The sequence below is a fragment of the Dinoponera quadriceps genome, unplaced genomic scaffold, assembly GCF_001313825.1.
Source record: "Dinoponera quadriceps isolate SergipeBrazil2010 unplaced genomic scaffold, ASM131382v1 scaffold2183, whole genome shotgun sequence".
Classification (NCBI taxonomy): domain Eukaryota; kingdom Metazoa; phylum Arthropoda; class Insecta; order Hymenoptera; family Formicidae; genus Dinoponera; species Dinoponera quadriceps.
Genome location: NW_014556922.1, coordinates 177693 through 198243, shown reverse-complemented (window position 1 = coordinate 198243; position 20551 = coordinate 177693). Strand labels below are relative to the sequence as shown.

The 20551-nt window shown below is 50.8% G+C and overlaps 1 protein-coding gene across 1 annotated transcript in view; it reads left to right on the top strand.

Annotated features, from left to right (window-relative positions):
* Nucleotides 1-20551, top strand: part of LOC106748393 (netrin-1-like) — a 213122-nt gene that overhangs the window by 96003 nt on the left and 96568 nt on the right. The window contains exon 2 of the mRNA XM_014626848.1: nt 13135-13323. Coding sequence (XP_014482334.1) covers nt 13135-13323 — 189 coding nt within the window. The remainder of the gene's footprint in view (nt 1-13134; nt 13324-20551) is intronic.

Here is a 20551-nt window from a genome sequence, read left to right as displayed (position 1 = left end):
TACGGCCAACACGATACTGTCCCGGTGATAACGAATGAGCGAGAGGTGCTTCCGGGCCCCTCGTTCTTTCGCGAGTCACGTCTTAACGATCAAATGCCTATTTATCGCACGCTTCTTATTTACTTTTTGTGAAGAAAATCATGATAAATATGCGCATTTATTTTCTACTTCATTTTTATATTTCCACCGTCTAATTCTCTCGGTGTTATATGTATATATATATTTATTTATTTACATACGCCTGCGATGAAATAATTCGAATGCTAGTCTGCGACTTCCGAGAAGTAAACTGATTCTTCGGTGATAAATATCTATGGAATAATTACGACGTTAAATGCTTCGAATCGCGAGATTATCAATTTGACGACAGTTATGCTCGGTGCTTTTGTATAATAGCGTGCGGATCCTTTATTGATCTATGCACCACGAAGGAGAGAACGTGCGGGATATCTCAGAGTATCTTGTCAGGCGCAAATATTTGGAGACAAAGTCGATCAAGCATCGGTTCGTACCGGCGGTTTGTCGATTCACTCGAACGACACGGCGAAGAATAATTTGCGACCGTGGCTACTTGAAAATACGGACAAGGACGGAGCGAGCGCCGCGAGCTCGAGATTCCTCGCAGTAAATCGGCAGCGGGAGTAACTTGCTCCTCGGATACACGCTTCGGCTTTGTCAACGAAGGGGATAATAAAAGCAGCAGATTTACTCCGACGCGCCGCCGCTCGTCTCTCCGAGAGACGCGAAATCCGTCTTACACGTAAAACGCGGCGCACGATAGAAATCGCACGCTTGTAACGAAACCGTAAACGATACAAACGTGCGCGCGTTGTAATTTATAGATCGACGTCTTTGCTCTGCGAGCAGGCGAGAAAAAGAGAGAATGCGGGAGGGGGGAGACGACGGTAAAAAGCGCGGTGTAATCCGCGACGCGGCTTCGATCGATCGTTAATCTCGATCCCGGAGTCTTACCGGGCGATCTCGCCTTAAATCAGCGGAAATGGCGCTTTCTTCAACATCCCGCTCGAGATGTAGGCTTTTATCTGAAAGTAAGTGGAGGATCCGCGAAAGCCGGCTTCTTCTTCATCGGTTCTCCGTGGAGAAAAGGGCGATTTGCCTTGCGTCGCTCGGCCGAGAACGAATGTCTGGGGGGTTAACGAAGCGAACGCGCGGAATTACTCGCGACGAAAAAGAGGCGATCGTTCGTTTCCCAACATTGAAATTCGTCAGAATTGACGTCCGAAGGAGCCCGCATTTTTGCAGCGGGTCCCGTAATTTTGCCAACCGAATCGCGGTGACTCCGACGTGATCGTTTTACGGAAGTTTTCGCGAGCGTTTTGGCGCCGGGCGAGGTCGGGCCTCGCTCGCTTCGTCCCGCTTCATTACGGCGTCATTATTAGCCCGGACAGGGTGATGTAACTAGATCAATTAGCCCCTCCCGAAGATCCGCGTACGTGCCGGCTCTCTCCGTTCTCTTTCTCTCCCCCCCCCCCCCCNCCCCCCCCCTCCCTTGCATGCGCACGCGGATAAGTGCGTCGAAAGAGATACGCGGGCGGTGGCACACATCCCGCCGAAATCGAATTAGGCGTCGCGCGCTCTCCGGCATCCTCTGGCACAGCTCGCCTCTTCTGCCGGCTCTCACGGCCGGGATGCGAAGGCGCGAAGTAATCCGTTTAAGGCCGCCCTAAGTGCACACGCGAGGCGCGGCGAGGCGAGGCGAATCTCGTGGGTGAAACGTGCGAGCTTCGTGCGGACGGCGCGTTTCGCAGCCGGCACAATGGACCTCATTACACGGCATCGACACCTCGAAGATGGCTGGTAATTGAAGAGGTGCGTTTAGCACGCTAAAAGCCGGTCCCCGGCGCGCCTTCGAGGAAACCGAGAGAGAGAGAGAGAGAGAGAGCTCGGCGCGTCGCTCGATGGAATCTACTCGCGTTCGCCTCTCCTCCTCCGAGTCCTCCACCCGTGATTCGCGCGCTCGCCGATGGAAACTGCGGTCTCGGACCGTACGGAAGTGTATGGAGGAAGATCGAAAGGATAGAGAGAAGGAGAGAGAGAGAGAGAGGGAGGGAGAGAAAGAGAGAGATGGTTAAACCGCGACACGTCCGTACATCGCAAATCGCGCGTCGATAAGCGACGGATGTCTCATCTCGATCGAGCAATTCCGCGGGGAATTTGATCATTTTCCCCTCCGTGATCGCACAGAAGGAGAGAGAGAGAGAGAGAGAGAGAGAGGATCACGCGAAGGGTCACGACCGTAGCAGCCGACCCGGCGGCTGCGATTCTGGCGGCCACCCGGAAGTGGCCACGCGAGAGCGCGATTACGATGATCGCGTCGGTGTTACTCCTCCCCGCGCCCCCCTACCTCTCTGTGCGCCCCGAAAATTAGCTCGTAATTTCAGCACAGGTGTTCCTCCTTCCTCCATCTCTCCTCCTCCTCCTCCTCCTCTTTAGCCGAGAGTTCGGGACTAAGCTCCGAGAGTCCCGTCGGGGCGAATCGTCCCACGCGGGGATCGACCGGACGGCGAAACTTTCGGTCGGCCGAGCGACGCCGGCGACTTGGCATTAATAACCAAGCGCGATGGTCGTCTTCCTGCCGGCGTTTCTCGTTCGCGGAGGAGATCGCGCGCTTCAAGAGCCCGGGCCACCGGTCGCTTCGTGCCGGTGGTCCTCTTAAGCGAATATTAATTAGCGATCGCCGTCGCCGCACAATAGCCGGGGCCCGGAGGGGAGAGAGGAGGAGGATCGTCCGATAATACGGACGACTGAATTATGTACGCGTACCCGAACCGAGGAAGGGGTCAGAGTTACTCTCATCCGTACTCTCTTTCCTCCTCTGTGCGCGACGCGTCGGAGAAAGTACGCGTCGTTGTTTTTTATTTCCGACCGTCGCTCGATTCTCCCCGTGTTGCCTCGGAGCCGTCGTAAATAAAAACGGTACTTTATTTCGAGTATCTTTTGAATTTGTACCTTGTGCGAGATGCGTTAAAAAGAGAAAGAGAGAGAGAGAGAGAGAGAGAGGAAAAATAGCGTCTCCTGTATCGAGTTTCCATTAAGGAACGCTCGCTGCGCCCGGCGCAAAACAAATGCAATTCCGATCGGCCTCTTCCACGTTCGCGGAACATCTCGCGCGAAACGATGCCACCGTGACAGACGCTAACGGTCGATTAATCAACCGGGCAACCGATCTTCGTCCTTCTTAATTTGATCTCGCTAATGACCGAGTCGCCTACCCGCGGCGAATAATACCCCCGGATCATTATTCCCGGCGCGTAGCCCGACGAGAGAAATCAATCCTGGCGTCGCAGTCTCCCTCTCTCTCTCTCTCTCTCGGTCGGCGACGAGGAGTCACGACGACGGCCCCGCTGATCTGCATGATCGCGCGGAAAACGAGGCGAATTAGGCGCGCCTTCTCGGCCGGGCCAATTTGTCCGCGCGGATTTCCCACAGTCGAGAAACCGAGCCGTCCGTCCGGGGAAAGAAGCGCGTCAAAAGCGCGTCTCCTTTACTTTCTCTCCCTCCCCCCTCTCTCACTCCCCCTTCTCCTCCATCGGTCCCTTTTTTCGTGCGGTCGACGTAGCCTCGGGAAAAGGGCCCGCGGCGGAGGGCGGGGGCGCTCTTAATTAATTATTCCGTGGGCGTCGCGCCGCTCAAAATTAAAATCGGTTCATTAAGCGGCGCTACGTGGAATTTTTTCCTAATCCCAACCGGGGGGCGAAGGGTAGGGGGGGGGGGAGAGGCAACGACGGCTACCGGTTTTCTACCTTCGTGAGGGAAGGAAGGAAGGAAGGCAGGAAGGAACGAGAGAGGAGCGCAGCGTCCTCGGCGCGGCGGGAATTCGACTCGTCCGGGCCGGAGGAGCGCGTTTCCAGCGGCGTACGCCTTAATGGCTCGGCGAACGACGTACGACCGGGGCCGGTCGGCGGTTTTTATCCCGGCGTCGCGCGCAATAAATGCCTCGTTAACGATCGCGCTCGCGCGCAATAATCGAAATTCTCGCTCGATTGGCGCGCGCGCGGGGCTTTTACGACGGCACCGACGAGCGCCGCCGACACTTTAGAGGCGCGTAACGGAGTCGTGTACGGTAACTTATTGTGTATCCCCGGCGACGTGGTCGTCACTTTGCTTAGCGAGACGCTGCGAAAAAGCTCGAGGACCGTTCGGCTGGACTCGGAAAAATACTCCCGGCGTGGTGCGCGCATAACTCGCGCATTTTCATGTTAATCGGCTCCGAGTGCACTTCAGAATCCCGTCGGCGGCCGTTTCCGAAAGAGGGCGACGAAGAGAGCGAATCTCCCCTGTTCCTTCCTCGCGTTCTCTCTCCGCGTCAGATAAAAAGGAGCGAGCCGATCGCGCCTCGATTAATCGGCTCGAATGTCGGGGCAGCGTTTTAGCGTGCACACGCTCGCAATTACGATATTAAATCCGGTGAGATGCGTCCCGGCCGACGTATATTATAAAGAAAAGGCACGTATGCGCGCGCGCACACGAGCGCGAAAACCGCCTCGTCGGGATACACAAGCGATTGAAATACGGTCTACGGGAGAGACTTAACTCGCATCTGTTTCGCGGCCGAGCGCGCCGGCCGCTGCAATTTTGTAATAAACTTATCGGGCCGATGCGATAATTATCGCGCATCTGGCAAGGCCGATTCGCGCGATTGCCGAGAGTAAGCTCTCTAGGTGAGGGAGAGAGGAGAGCCGGCGGATGGACGGAGCACCTGTGGGGATAACTTCTTGAACGCGCGCGCGCGCGGATAATCGCGCAGCTCGCGTTATCTATGGCTCGAAGCCCCGGCGTGGGTTCCGACCGCAAATGATGGGATAAAAGGGTCCTTGGCACGACAGGATGCAATTACGGATTTACGCGGCGTTACGGAGGGAGAGAGAAAGAGACACTCGCCCGGACACTCGCTCTTCCCGTGGCGACTCCATTTAAAGTTTTAGCGCGGGACTTAAATTAAAATCCATCCCGTAACGATTTCCCGGGCGCGACACTCGTGCCATAAATTTGAGCGCGCAGCGCGAAGAGACGCGTCGCCTCTTGAACTCTCTCGTGTCATGCTATTCGTACATGGATAAATTCTCCTGATACACGCGCGAACGGAAACTTCCCTCCTTCTTACATCGGCTTTGTCACGGCAGCGTGAGCATCTTCGAGAACTCGAAGTCGATTTTTCTGATGACCTTGCTCTTTCCTCGCGACGCGAGCAATCGTGTGTATAAACTGCACAGGTATCCCGACACTCGATGAGAGTTAATTTGCAATTAGTGGAGGTGGAATTGTACCGTGGATAATTCAACACGAAATTAAGACTCTACTGATGTACAATCAAATGCAAAAAATGGGGTAAACAGACAGGGGATTTAAAATCAGATGCTGATAAAGCGGTTTGCCTGTATGTATCCAAATATTAAGTATTTCACAAATCGATAATTATAGCGCTGTCAAGGTGTATAATGTATCGTTTCAAGCATACTCTGGGTCATCTTCAGTGAATTGCAATTGAAAAGTCTTGTACTTGTTAAAACATCGCAAAAAAAAAAATTAGAGAAACGATAGAGAAACAAGGTGTTAATGGGTCATAAACTGTTGGTTCAATCAAGTGCGGTACTCTCCAATGTAAGGCTAATGGACGGTGTGCTAAGAGGACACAACAAAAGCATGGCAAAAATAAGCAAAGCTCCAAAAACTATGCTCGAGTTTACTAAAAAACACTGTCAGCCGAAACCTCGATCTCCGATGTAAAACGTGAATTTTCCACAAAATGTCGCGAAGTTTCGTCGTCATTTCTGGACGATATCACTCGGCCTATTTCTGGTGTAAATGTAAATTTCAATTTCGCCATTTTCAAGAAGATCCCGCCGGCCGAAGCGTCGGGAATATCGATACGCCGTACGGCCGCGAAGAAAGCAATCGGGACGCTTTATTAGCTTGGAATTTCTCGAGGAAGAGGTGTGCGCGGAAATTGCAAGGAATCGAGGTATTGCCAATGTAGAGACATCAAGAAGAATCGCGTCGATCATCCCCGACGACCTAAACGAGCGCTTTTCGTTACGTTTCAAGATTTCCGAGAAGAATTCCAGGCACGTAGCGCGCTGCGCGCTGTACCAATAAAAGGGCCGGGCATACCTGAACGTGTTAGCGAAACGCTCGAGGTATATGAATCGACCACTCGCTCGCGGCGCTGGAATTCTTGCTGGATAGGAGAGAAAGAGGAGTCGGGCGAAACGAAGGGAAGTTTCAACGACGATTCCGCGTTTCGCTGTTCTCTCGCGCACCACGTATGTGCGTGTATGTATGTGTGTGTTCTTGACTAGTAATTTTTAAAAAGTTCACTTAAAAACGACGCTCACGATGCGCCGCGCACGATCCACGTTTGTACTTCGCGAACGAAACGCAAAGACGAGTTGATATCGGAAGAGAAAGAGAAAGAAAATATATTGCTCGTTCCGCGAGAAATTCAAATCACTAATCTCTCTCTCTCTCTCTCTCTCTTTTACCTTCGCAGCTTTTGCTGCGCGCGACGGAGGTGCGACGCGTAGCGAGCGGTGGAATGAGAGGGGATCTAGGTTTCTAGATTCTATCTCTTCTAGTTTTTTCTAATAGACGCCGGATCAATTTCGGCGCGATAAAAAAGGAAGAAACGCGGTACAGCAATCTACTCTCTCTCCTATATTAGGCGAGGTCCCGCAGGCGTGTTTGCCCAGCCACAAATATGGGTTCGAGCAATTTTCGAAGAAATCACGTACTCCCAGCTCGGGAGTTTCGAGAGGGGGATGTTCATCGCGAAATGAAATATTTATCGAGGCGATCGACCATGTGGTTTCGACCAGGCGATTGATTTGCCTGGCCGAGATTAAACTCGCGTACACAAACACCGTGTCTCTCTAATTACTGGATATGGAGATATCCAGAGAGAGAGAGAGAGAGAGAGAGAAATAATGAGAAGTATAGAAAGCGTTTGATCCTATCAGAGAATTAAGATAAAAATTGCGAGACGGAGAACGCGGTTGTCGCAGGTGAAAACTCGTCGATTTTTCGATCAACCGATTGGCCCACGCAGGTGTCCAATTAAAGTAATCGAGTTTCCCCTCTAACGGCGCTTTTTTAGCGTCGAACGGCACGGTGTAACGAGACGTGACGTAACGGCAATTTATTCCACTCATATACGCTCGTTCGGCTCCGCACAACCGAAGGCGGAAAACGCGCGTGGAAATTTCTCGCGGGCGAGAGTGAGGAGCGTAATGTCGGTGATCGAAATTTCCACGAGCGGAATTTCTACGACTTCACTTTTCACGGACGCCCACTGCGGTGCATCCTTCTCGTTCGGCTCGGTGAGCCGTGATTCATCCGGCGCGCGTGTTCGTCTACCGGCAAATTAATACGCGGAGAATAGGAAGGGAATTATTTCCCACGGGGATACGCAGCCGAAAGAACACACGGCGGCGAACGATACAGTTTAAAGATATCCGTCAGCGCGCGTGTTCCGAACGGAACGAGACAGCCAAGCAAGTTCCCCTGACAAAAGCCAGGTCAGGCATCTACTCGCGTTTCACTGTTGTACGACAGTGTCGAGACGAGAGGCAGATCGTCCCTCGAGACTCGTCGTTTCCTCCCCGGTTGAAATTCGGGAGAGAACGCGCGTATCTAATCTTCTTTAAGACAAAACGCCTGCAGACGCGTTTCACGCGTTCCAGAGGAAGGCCGCGACACAAACGCGCGATAGCGGAAAGATTGAGGAATGCCGAGAATCCGAGCACATCCGACGACGGGTTGAAGAAGAGGTCATATAATAACATCGATGTCGAATTCGTGGGAAAATCGCGATCACTTTCAAAATGCGTCCCTCGTTGTGCTCTCTAATTAAAGAAGAAGAAGCAGTGACTAATGCGTTTAGAAATATTCAGAGCAGTGTAACAAATTGCTCGATAATCGTTGTAAATGACCTTCGTAAAACCGGGTTTGGATTTTACACCGTATTCTTACACGTCCCATTTTTCATGTCCCCTCTAATACATTTTCTCCACGAGCCGGATCATTATCGGTGGAAAAAAATACCGCTATTATTCGAATGAGAAATAAAGCGCTCACATAAATCGCTTTTGATCCTTCGCAGAGAGAGGGGGAGAGAGAGAGAGGGGGGACTAATTTAATCGGGAAAGAGAGATTTACCGGCGCGCGCGCGCCGTCCCGGTGTGTTTACTTTAGGCGGCGCTTTATTTCCCCGCGATTATATTGATTTACGAGAGGCGCGCTGAAAAGAATCGGGATCCTACGCAACACCTCGTCTATTACGGAGCCGTGGGATTCGGCCGGTGGTTAATTAATATCGACTGCGCGGATCCGAAAACGCTAATTCGCCGCTTCAACTTGCCGGCGGAGACTCGCTCCGATTAATCGCTAATTGCGACGATCATCTCTCTACGAAGACAAGCCACGGCGCTCTGACGTGGGCCAGCTACGGCTTAATAACAGGAACCGATCCGGAGGAATTTCAGACGGTGGCCGAGCGTGGTTATTAAGTATCGAAAGGTTATCCGATCGACCCCCGATACACGGCGGCTGACTCGGATTCAACAACATTCTTATCCATCGATCAAATCCCGCGCTTCGCGCCGGCCGACCGGTCAGACTGCACCCATAAATCGCGGCTCGAGATTTTCTCCGGACCGCAATGAAAGCGTATCATGAAAACGCGATCGATCTCGAGTTAAATAAACCGCGTCTCGAACTCTGGCCGATACTTTTGCCGAATCTCGCCGACGCCCACGAAGAGTCAAATCAGAGAGCGCTTGAATTGCGCGTGAATCGCGACTGTTGATGCACTTCTTTCTCTTTCTTTCTCTCACTTTCAGCGATGCTCATCCCGGACATATGATATTCGACGGGTGATATCGAGTAGGATCGTAAAGAACATAATTAAGAAGGAACAACTCGCAAGTGAGGAAGAAACGGCCGGGGCTTAAAAATATATCAGTCGGCCCGGACGGACGGAACTCTCTTTCTCTCTCTCTCTCTCTCTCTTTCGTTTTCGTTAACGAACGTACGGTGGAGTACACAAGACTGCTGCTATAAATTGAATCACGATCGAAAGGAATAAGCATCCGAGCCCCTGATGATTTGTCCGGAAGCAACAGTTCGCTCGCTCGCTTGCTCGTATTTCGCGTTGCAATCAGCGTCTGTTTGTTCCACCGAGAACAACGCCAAGTCGTAGCAACGGTCACACACGTTCATTTGGCATTTATCAGAGAAATTCTCGCTTGACGACAATGATAAAACACTTAAATATTATTTCACAGTTGGGAAACGCGGTCTGCTCGTCGAATTCTTTAAGGGAAGACTAGGGGCTGGATGTCCTATATTTTCAAATTTCGAAGTTACAACTTCTCGGACAACTAATTGTCGCGTTTGTACAAACATGATAGAGATAACCTTTTTCTGTGTGTCAATATCCACCATGATTCTGTTAACTGTGTATTTTGTTCTGTAATAACCAAAACCACAAACATGTAGCAACGTAGCTACTTTGCCCTGATCCAATTGCCTAGTAGCGCAGGGTAAGAAAGCTGTATATGATAAAAAATCGTGACAGACGCCCGATAGCTTCCACTACTGAAACTAGGCGCTGATCACCACAGCCTTAAATACGATCCAACTTCATTCCAGCCGTCCATATGCTCAATTTCGGTCATTTCATGAATGAAAATCGTATTTATTACCCGAAACAGTACATCACACACTTGCGAGAAACATTCTAGCTATTTAAGTAACACGTCGCTTTATTTAAACTTGACTCGTTCACGATGGGAAATATTGATAAAAAAATTTCGGGAGTCTCGAAAATTTACTTTACTACTACTAGACCGGTTTTTTTTAACTGTAATATTATTCTGATTTTAATAACACTCAGGCAAAAGTATTTATGTTCTAAAAGGATCATTTCGCATTTTCGTATCCTGTTGTTCCTTTCAAGATATACGTGAGATCACATGAGCAACATACCCCTGAGGTCAACTAGCTCCTGTCTCCCCTACCGGTCGGCAAACTCGGAAGTACAAAGCGCTTCATAAGTAATTAATCTGTCGATTTTCAACCTACCAGAGGGTATATCGATACATTCATTACGCGCACGTTCTCACTACTTTAATTTAAAGCGAAGCTTCTCTCTCTCTCTCTCTCTTTGGCTCTCCCCCTTTGGGCAGCCCGGCTACCCTTCCCCCCGTAATCGATTATAGCGCGCCACTAATTTGTAAGAGAGCAGGTATAAATCGCGACTGCAGCTAAGCGGAATACGAGCGACGTCAGCAGTATCCGCGAGCGAGAGAAAAAGGAGGACGAAGAGAGAGCGTCGGAAGCGCCGGGGAAAAAAGTCGCGGTAACGAGTGCCGGTCGCAAGCGGGAAGTAAGGCACGCTCTCCTCTTCCCCCCCGGGGGAGAGGAGGAAACAGAGGGAAAGAGAGAAAAAGAGAGTTCGACACGTCGGATTATTGGGTCGAGAGAATCCATGAGAGCGGGTGGATCGTTAAAATTGCAAGCTCGATTCCACCCTTGGCCGTTCACGCCACATCTCTCTCTCTCTCTCTCTCTCTCTACCTGTCTTTTCTCCACTCTTAGACGCGCTTTCAATTATTCCGTTATGTTTCCGAGGCGTCGCGAGGAAGACGCGCTCTCCCGACGGCGTGCTCGAGTAGACGAAGTTACGGCACGATTCTCCTTGCCGAGGCACTTGGCCAAGCTGCTCGAGAAGCTCGATGGACGAGCGAACGAGCGAGCAAAGTCACGGGGACAGTGACTTGTGAATCCCCCCGGTGATTTCTTTCTCTCGTTGAACTTGGTCGAAATTAAGCGAGCCCTAAACCCAATTTAGCGCGTAAGTCCGGCCACACACGCGAATCCGTCGAGATTCTCCTTTTGCCTATCGAGACTTCCCGACGGAGTTCCTCCGCTTGTGAGAGAAGTTCGACGAATCGAGAAATCGAAACCTCGCAGGAATGACGAGTGTAGCTACACCCACTCTGTGATTATTTTTTATAATTGAGAACATTATCTCAATTGACAATGCCATACAGGGTGTCCCGAAATTAGACCGGCAAATTTTGAGATTACAAAGAACACTAAATAAAACAAGTAATTTTTATCAATAAACCCATAACCGAGGCATAAAATTAAGCTTCTGCAAAAGTAAAGTTCGCCTTGAAATTGATTTGAAGAAAACAATTTTGTCATTGATTCGTTATCGGTCGTTCGAAATTTAGTTTCCGAAAAGCCTCGCTTCCTCGATCGCTTGTGTCGCAGAAACCATCGATATTCTCGTACGTGAACCTTTCATCTTGCGATATCCCAGAGAATCTGTCGTATTAAAGACACGCGTTGATTTTGGAACGTCTATATATAATCGTGAAGATAAGCTTGGGTTTACGTTGCCCCGCGTTTTCACGTGGGAGGCTCCGCGTTCTGAGTCACGACGGGTCCTCCGGATTTCGTCTCTCGTCACAGTGCTCGGTTGGCGACGCAATAGCAGCACGCTGAGAATTGAGCGCGGAAACGAGAGGAGAAGTCGAGGACCGTCGTCCGATAACGAAGACGAGCCCCTCGAGGCATCTTCCTCGGTGGGACCGGATGAATAAACTCGGGACTAATTACCGTGATAAGTGCGGAAGAAGCACGCTCCGTTGTTCCGCGAAGGAACGAGTACCTGTGATATTAACGAGTGGCGGGTGGCCGCGCTCGATGCTTCAATCGCATGGAATGCCTTGAAATATCTGCCGCGCAGTTCCCCGGCGAGAGATGTAATATGGACGGGCGCGAGAGAGGCTCGCCTCGCACTTGCGCCGCGTCGGCTGGGCGGGACGTTTATTACCTCGCAGCAATGCGTAATTAAAGTAGAATAGATGGCATTTGAGGCATTCCCCGGCCGGCGGGATGAATGCCGCCCTCCCGAGCGAAGGAGCGTCGTGATTCAGTCGCCCAGTCAACGCTTATTAATCTATTCGCGCGAACGTGTGTTTAGTTCTGCATAGCTGTAATAGCCGGCGTTCCTTCGAGTGGTCATTAATACTCGCATAAGCAAACTCGTGTGCGCGTATGCAAAAATCAACTTGGGGCATTTGCATCGCGCGAGGGAGGCGAACGATCGCGATCGGAAGACGAATCAATATTCGAAGCGCGTGCTTGCCTCCTCGTCTCTGAAGGCCTCGTGGAAAATTGGAGGATATAAATGTCCTCTTCCGGGAAAAGATCTTCTCACACGAGCATCTTCCCTTGTATTTCCGTTTCGGTATATTGTTGATCGGCTCTTTGCAACTTTTGTCCTTGGTTTTTGCCATTGTACAACGCCAAGATACGAGATAACTCGTGGACCAGCCAACGATATGTTCGATTGACAAATCATCATCTCTTTATATTTCTAATCTTTTATATCGCGATATCGATAACTCCAACTAGAATTAATACAATTAAATGTTCCGACAAAATCCTTAAAACATTGCCCAGTTTTTTCTAATTGAACATCACTGAGTTTTATAATTTAATTTCACACCAATTGCCATTTTTAATTAAACAGATTGCGCGTGATTGCTAATTCATTCTCAGTTCCCAGTAGACCATTTTCATGGAACGTCATCCGCTTCAAACGTGTTATTACGCGCGTGCGATCTTGCAAGCCTAACGTATGTTTCCACTCTATCTTATATCATATATTTATCTTATTTCACACTGATTTCCTATTTTCTTTCTTTATAATCTCACCTTTCTTTCTAATATTTGCTCGTCGAAATATCTGTACGATATTTACTTAATTACGCACGCTAAAGAGTTATCCCCGTGAATAAAGGACCCTTATTATTATGAAGACGCGAGTTTCCTCGTGACCGGACGAAAGGCGCGTCGATAGGGAAAGGTGCGAGGAAGCGCGAATGAAGCGGCCCGATAATATCCGCGAAGCGATCGCCGAACTAATCGCGATTACGACTCGGCTCGAAGCGCGAGAAAACCGCGCGAATACGAGCGGAATCGCGTGAGGAAGAGGGACGGCAGGAAATGAAAGGAAATAGCGGTCGTAAAATAACGCGGCCCGCCTGTCGCACTGTCTTGTACGCGCCGACTCTGAAATTACCGCGTTACCTGTTCCAGTGTGCAACTGCAACCTCCACGCGAGAAAGTGCAGATTCAACATGGAGCTGTACAAGCTGTCGGGCCGCGTCAGCGGTGGTATTTGTCTGCAGTGCCGACACTCTACCGCGGGAAGGCACTGTCATTATTGCAAAGAAGGTTACTACAGGGACCCGGCGAGACCGATCACGCATCGCAAGGCCTGCAAACGTAAGTATGCCGCCACCGCCATCCCGTGGCCGCCATGCGCAGCAATTACATGTAAATCCACACAGAGAGACATTGGAACAGGCGCGCGCGCGCCCGACGAGTAATTACGCGCGTCGAGTAACCTCTCGCGATTACTCGCGTACCTCGGCACGCTTAATTACGGAAGTGCCGTCGAACCCCCAGTCGGCCCCTTCGTCCGCGCGCGCTCGGATTAGTAGGCGACGATAATGGCCTGTGGGATTTCTAATTCTTCACGCGACCGTTGTACGCGCGGTAAAGCGCTAATAACGAGCGGGCCCGCTCGTCGGGGGTTAATTAGCGGCTTGTGTCACGCTTTCTCTGTCCGCGCGCGGATCGATTCGCGCTGCCTCGACCCGCCGACGCGATTCCGCGCGCGCGAGAAGTCTCCCCCTTTTCCGCCGTTTCCCGCGAAATCTCCGGTCGGCGCGACACCGTCGCTTTCGAGCCGGGGGACGTTCGTCGTGTGGAACGATGATAAAAATCAGAGTCGAGCGCGAAATTCTATCTAATAACGCAATACGCAACGCGCGAAATTCGTTTCATCTCGCGCACCGTCGCTCCGCCTGGAGCTCCGAGGGAAAACCGAACTGAAATCCACGTAGAGCCGACTCTTGATCAACCAATTCCGAAATGTCGACGTTAAAAGATCAGGAGACCACCGGAACAACAATCGGACATTTTTTCACCGGTGCATTAGATCACAAAATACTATGTGATATTAAGGTATGCGCATGCCTCTTCTTAATTATTATGTGTATCTTGATATATTTAAAAATTATTCTTGAAATAATAGTAAATAATATCGAAGTAAAATAATATTATTTTAATCTTATTTGTTATTTTCAAGAGATTTTAATCATAATAAGGTAATTAAATGAAAAGATATGGATGAATAAATTAGATACGCGTAAGTAAGTAAGTAATGAAGAACGCCTAAAGGCGCTGCTCGTAGTACGCAATGAACGAATAGCGTCGGATAGATGCTATTCGTACACGAGGATTTCCGGTCTGAAGCCGACTCCACAGTGCGTGCATCACGGGTGTTATTATATTATATTACGTTATATCATATGTGATATTATATTACATATGTTATATTTATGCAAGATATATTCGATAATTTCCTCGGGATCCGGTAGTGTGCAGGTAAAACTGAGCAGGAAAGTGATGTATCATTTTGCAAAATTTGCAATAGTTAATGAGAAATTGATTAATCTGCGTGAGCTAATGAAAAATGGCTTACTTCAGAAAATCTTTCAGCAACGATAAGCATCGACTAATTTCCAGAGGCGGAGTAACGCGGCGAACGGCATGTGACACGGGATTGCATATCGAAAAGAAGCACGATTCTCGCTATCAGTTGATATCCATCGTTGCTGGGACATCTTCAGAAGTTTCCTTTTTTTTATACGGAGTCCGGCCTTCCCGTTCGCTCATTAGTTGATACAAATTAATGAATTCCTCCTTAACTATCGCGAATTTTGCAAAATGGTACATGACTTTTCCGTCCAATTTCACCTGCACGCCAAGGATCCCGAGAAAATGATCGGACACTTTGCACGTCACGTATGTTATATTCGCCCAACGCACGTGATCGATATAATTGCTAACGTTCGCCTACATTTGCCACATTTTGGGGAGCCGGCTTGACGCCTATAGTCGGCCTTTAATCACGTTAATCTAAAGATTAACACGAACATTTCAGTACAATCTATTATTATAGCATATTATCACATTTAACATTACTTCTTTTTCGTTAATTTTCGAAAAAATTGCGCCCCACCCGAGTCCTTTCGGCACGAAAATCAGAAAGTCTCGCGAACTTCTCCGGAACGCGTGCGGGAATCGCAGCGATCCACGATGGGGGATCTTATCGGGAATGAGCGGGCTAATCACGGCCGGGAAAGAAGGACGCGGGAAGGACGAAGGAAAAGCGGGAAAGGAGGCGTCCGACTGCTCGGATCGGGTCAAGCGCCTCTTGGCAGCCGCGTGTGTTGGCGACGCTATCGTAGAGAGCCATTACCATTCGTCTCAGTCCCCGGTCACGGCGCTGTTACAAAGTGGTTACCAGCTGAGCAACCCCCTAATCTCGGCGCGTTCAATTTATGTACGTTTGTCTAGGCCCACGGACCGCCGCGGGGATAACGATCTCCCGGTGTGAGAAAGCGCGCATGCCGTCATTGCATTCACGAACGCATCGCCGGCGTCCGTCGCGCGTTTTAAGCGAGCGCATCCGCGAACAACGCTTTACACACCGACTCGTAACCGGAGGTAGGTAGGTAAGGCGAGAAAAGATCCCGTTGTTGCCCGGACGTCGGTCCACCGAGACGCAGGAATACCGGACGCAGAGCCGGACGTGATAAATCGAGACGCGCGTCCCGAAAGCGCCGAGGAGAAGGAAGATCTTCGCGATGAACCCGGGAACTCGCGGCGAATCACTCTTCCGCCCGTCCGTGCGTTCGGACGACTTCCACCGCCGTCTACCGTCGATTCATGTTCGTAAGAATCTACGCGTAACGTCCTCCTCTTCGTCGGATCGCGCCGATCTGTGGAGTCGCCGCGTGGAATACGCGATATCGGCGATGATGAACGACGCCGCTCGTCCCCGGGTATTCGTATTGTTACGCCGTCTCGGGACGTGCGCTACGTTAATAAAGAAAATCAATCTTCGTTCGAAGAGCCGTTAATTACGCTGATCAGTCTCGGGAAAGCGATCTCTAAAGCCGTGCCTGCATTAGGTGCAGTAAGCCTCAAGCCGTGAAAAATTGACCAATCACAATCGATTATTCTTCTCACATTCGACTGTGACTGGTCATTTTCTTACGGGTTAAAGCTTACCGCGCCTATTACGGACGCCGCTTGAGACGCAGCTTCTTGCTACGTTCTCTCTCTTCCTCCGGTCTCTTCTTCTCTCCGTCACACGATCGTTTATCTCTCGTTAAGACGTCCCCCCCTCCTCCCCCTGCGTAATGTCCGCGCGAGATGTCGAGCGCCGCTTCTGGCGGCAGCACCGTCGCGCTTCTTTACGACCGCGAGACTTTTCGCGGGATTCCGTCGTTAGGTATTCACCCGGTGGACGAGTCCCGCGCGATTAACTATGTATGTCACTGGGCGTATCCTCGAATGCGGGGGGACTACTTGTCGCGACGTTAATTAACTCCTCGTGGCCTGGCGCGTCTTTAACGGGTCGGCCCGGGGCGTTTACGCGCCGAGGACCAGTTGTAAAAAGGAGAAATACGCGCGCGAACGCCCGGTAAAAATTCTACCTGAGTGCCGCGTTCTCTCGCGCGGTTCGAAGGTGTCGCGGCTGTGTAATTCGGCTCGTCCGGCAAACGGCGCCGTAAAGTATCCCGTACCACCGGCGGCTTTTTTTTCCTTTCGGGACCGCGCGTCATCGCCTCCTCGCCGAGTCGGAATTGCGTTCGTGCTGAAAAGTCTCCGAGTTTCACGGAGGAAAGCCCGCTGAGAAAAAATGACCGTGTCGAAAATAAGAAGTCCATCGGCGGATCCGCGCGGAAGTACACTGGCGGCTTTCTTCGATCGGTGAATTACCGATTAGATCTCGGTGAGCTTTCATACAAACTCGAATTCTTGCATATCGTCGTGAGGACGCTACGAATTGACTTTACCTTTCTCAATTAGAACGCGATACAATTGATCATTGTTTATCATACCTCGCGCGGTTTCAAAGTCATCGGCCGTTTATCTTGGAAATAAGCGTTCTCCAAACATTTTCTCGAAAGCATCCTACGTCGCGTCCGGGACTTGTAAGGGTGCGCGATGATGGATTGAGGTTGAAAATCTTGAAGTGTTAAAAGCAAACTCGGGGTTAGGGCTGTGAGGTCACAGGACGGCGATACGAGCACCGCGCGCTCGCCGGTGTCTCCGGCTCGCATATAAAGCACGAGTGTCGTCGTCTTCGTCGTCTTGGCGAGGGTCTGCGCGTGCTCTCGTCGGTGAGATAACGAACAGTCTGTATTCTCGTTAGCAGCCGTGGCAGCCGTTAAGATAACAACGAGACACGACGCTCACCGCGAGCGACACTCCGCCGTGGAAAGAAGATTTAAGCTCGTCTTAGAACGGACGTAAGTTTCATAAATTAGTCCCCGGGAGGTGGGTGGGGCGGGGGGAGGGGAAAATGCGGCGGGCACCACCGGTGCAGATCGCGCGAGAGGGTATAATTCCGTTTTGATACGTAATTTAAGTTTGAGCTTTAACCACGTTCGAAACTTGCGATCGCCTCTCTCACGCCGTCCGTCTCTTTCCCTTCCGTTCGTAACGATGATAAATTTGGGGATTAATCGACTGACAGAATGGCTCGGTTTCGTCGAGGAGAATACGAGACACGCTCGGTAAGCGTGTGGCGGAAATGAAGAAGACTCCATTTCTCGGCGGAGAAATACAATCGCCTTTCCTAAAATCCGCGATACTGTGCTGTGTGAATTGTAATTTGATAAAGGTTCCCCGGAAGCGCAAATCTCCTTTCTAAATCTTCTATTTCCCGGGGGAAGCAAGAGGCAACGTTTAGATGTCTACAACGGGCGAGAAAGTTTCGCAAAATTGACGGGAACATATATTTTGTAAAGTCAAACAGCGAGATCGCTCTCATGGAGGCTCACGGGACGTAGTTCTGTTCGCGGATGTTATTCACGTGAGACACGAGGAACGATATTAATCTCGAGTAGCGCTGGAAGCGCCAGTTGAAAAAAAACAAATATTCCCGACGACGACGGCGAAATGACTCCTCGTTTCCTAAGATATTCGCGTGCTCCTTTCCCGAGCGTCGCCTCGCATCGCGTCTCTTCGTCATTACGAACGCGAACACGCGGAAAATGCAGATTTTCCGCGATTCCCCGTCCCCCCAACGTTGCAGCGAACACGGGCCTTCCGTAGCGGCAGTAACATTTCCACGGTTAGTGAACTCCGAATTGGTCGTCCCGACCGACCGACCGACCCCTCTCATCCCCCGCTCCGGTGAACCCCCTCAATCTCGTGCTCGGCATTTCCGCCGGAAAATACGGCCCCGTGTCGACTGCGACGTAACGTCAGGTCGGGACGGCCGCACGGCTCGTTTCGAGATTTCCACGGTGACGAATGAGAAACCCCCTCTTCCCCGACCACCCCCCCACCCATCCCACGCTGCGTATCTCGTTTTCACTCCTTCCCCGCTTTATCCGCCCGCTCGTAGCGATGTCTGCCACTCGGCTCCCCGGTCGTAAGCTCCTTCGCTTCGACTAGACTCGTCTCGGGGGATAAAGTCAGCGCTTTCTCGTCGAGCACTTCCGTACGTGATGCGGTGTGATTCCGGGATTTGTTCTTTATCGAGAGCACCTGCACCTGCCTCGGCCGTTTTGTACCGATGTCGCGGATAACCAGCCTCTCTCGCTTGAGATTTTATCTCCTCCGGATCTCGTCGCTCGCGTAGAGCCTATTTGGTTTTCATCATTCGCGTCGTGATTCTCGTAAATTTTCTCAAGCACGGGGCGATCTCTCGTTGTAAAAAATTGACAACTGCCGCTGCATTTCTCGCAAGACATGCGAAAACATATTTTCTCTTTCCCTCTTCATCGATTGATCGGCATATATGCGGAGCAACACAAATCAGCCATAAATGTATCATTGTTATAAACAAATTGGCCGTAAAATAGCCGAATAATCACAGGATTACATTCGTGTGATGTAACTGAGAGCTATACTGCGGCCAATATAACGGTTCGTCGATTAACGATGAGTGAATTTACTCCTCGGGTTAGGCAGCTGTATCCAGCTTCTTTGCCGTTGCCTCACTTTTTAGTCCCCATTTCTACTTATTATATTTTACACGATTACTTTTCCTTCCTTTGTAGCGACCAGTAAAGTCACTATTATCATTGCCATTATTATACCTGCTGCGACGCATCGTCATTCGCGAAATCTCGTTTCGAGTAGTTCCCAAGTCGCGGGATTACACGCCGACTCTCTCTATATTTCATCGTCCGGGGCATCGCTTCCCCCGACACGGGATAAATAATAAATACCTCTCGCTGAGAGTCAAACGCGGCCCCCTCGCGACGGTCCCGCTTTGTTCCGCTCCGATCACGCGCGACCCCGTTTTATATATCCGTCATTTTATTCCTCCCCTTGTTCGAGCGCCGCGTAGAGAATCGTCGTAGGAATTTGTTGCCCCGCGAGGGACCCATGAGGCCCGTCTAATGTCGCTGTAAAAAGCCCCATGGGTGACTGCCAATGGCGTAGCTCGAGACTCCATCATTTTCGCCCGGAGAAGATGACAATAATAATCCGACCGTGGTGAGAAACAAAAAAAAAAGAAAGGAAGAAATGATGACGACAAATACCGACGAGAGCGAAACTGAACGGGTCAGTTTCAGCTATCCCGGGCGATACCTCGGCGATGCTCCTTCGCCGCTGCCCCCGCGTAGCTGTGCCACTGACATCCACCCACTCCGGGACGATGCGACGTGTAAAACGAAAATCTCGCGGCTCGAAATACGCGGCGCGACGAAGGGCAACGACGCATCCCATCGTGTGAAGCATCGGCAGAAACGTGCCGGCGACGCGTCGTCATTTCACGGTTCACCAACGATCGCGCCATCACCTCTCCGCCTAATCGCGCGGACGCACGCCGAGAGTTGTCATAGACAATTCTCTCTCTCTCTCTCTCTCTCTCTCTCTCTCGGGGAGGGTTTAGAGGCTATGTACACACCGCGAGGAGCCACTTTTGCGGCGGTCGACCGGCGTGTCGTTGCGTGACACATCGAACGGCCCCCCCGCGCGTCTCGCGCTTGGCAAAAATAACTCTCGGCATCGCGCTCGGGAATTACGATATTCGATCGGGCAGCCGTGACCTTTCCCTTCATTATGCATCAGCGCGGTCTCGTCGTTCCCGCTGCTTTCGACAATCCGCATCGATCTTCCTTGGAACTTGCTCATTTATGCATAGCGATTTTTATTGGTCGATACGCGGACCACGTATCATGATAAACGCCGCCGCAACGCCGCGTGAAACTGAATCAAATCCCCGAACGACTCCCGACCGAGATAGCGGATATTTATTTTCCGCAAACACGCTCGCGGAAAGGGTCGAAATGGGAAACCCCCCCGCCTCTGTTAATTGGGAGGGCCGTTATTAACAACGACGAATATAAATATCGTCGGGATCCACCGTGAAATATCTCGCGCGAAGATAAATCCACAGGAGGGGGGGGGG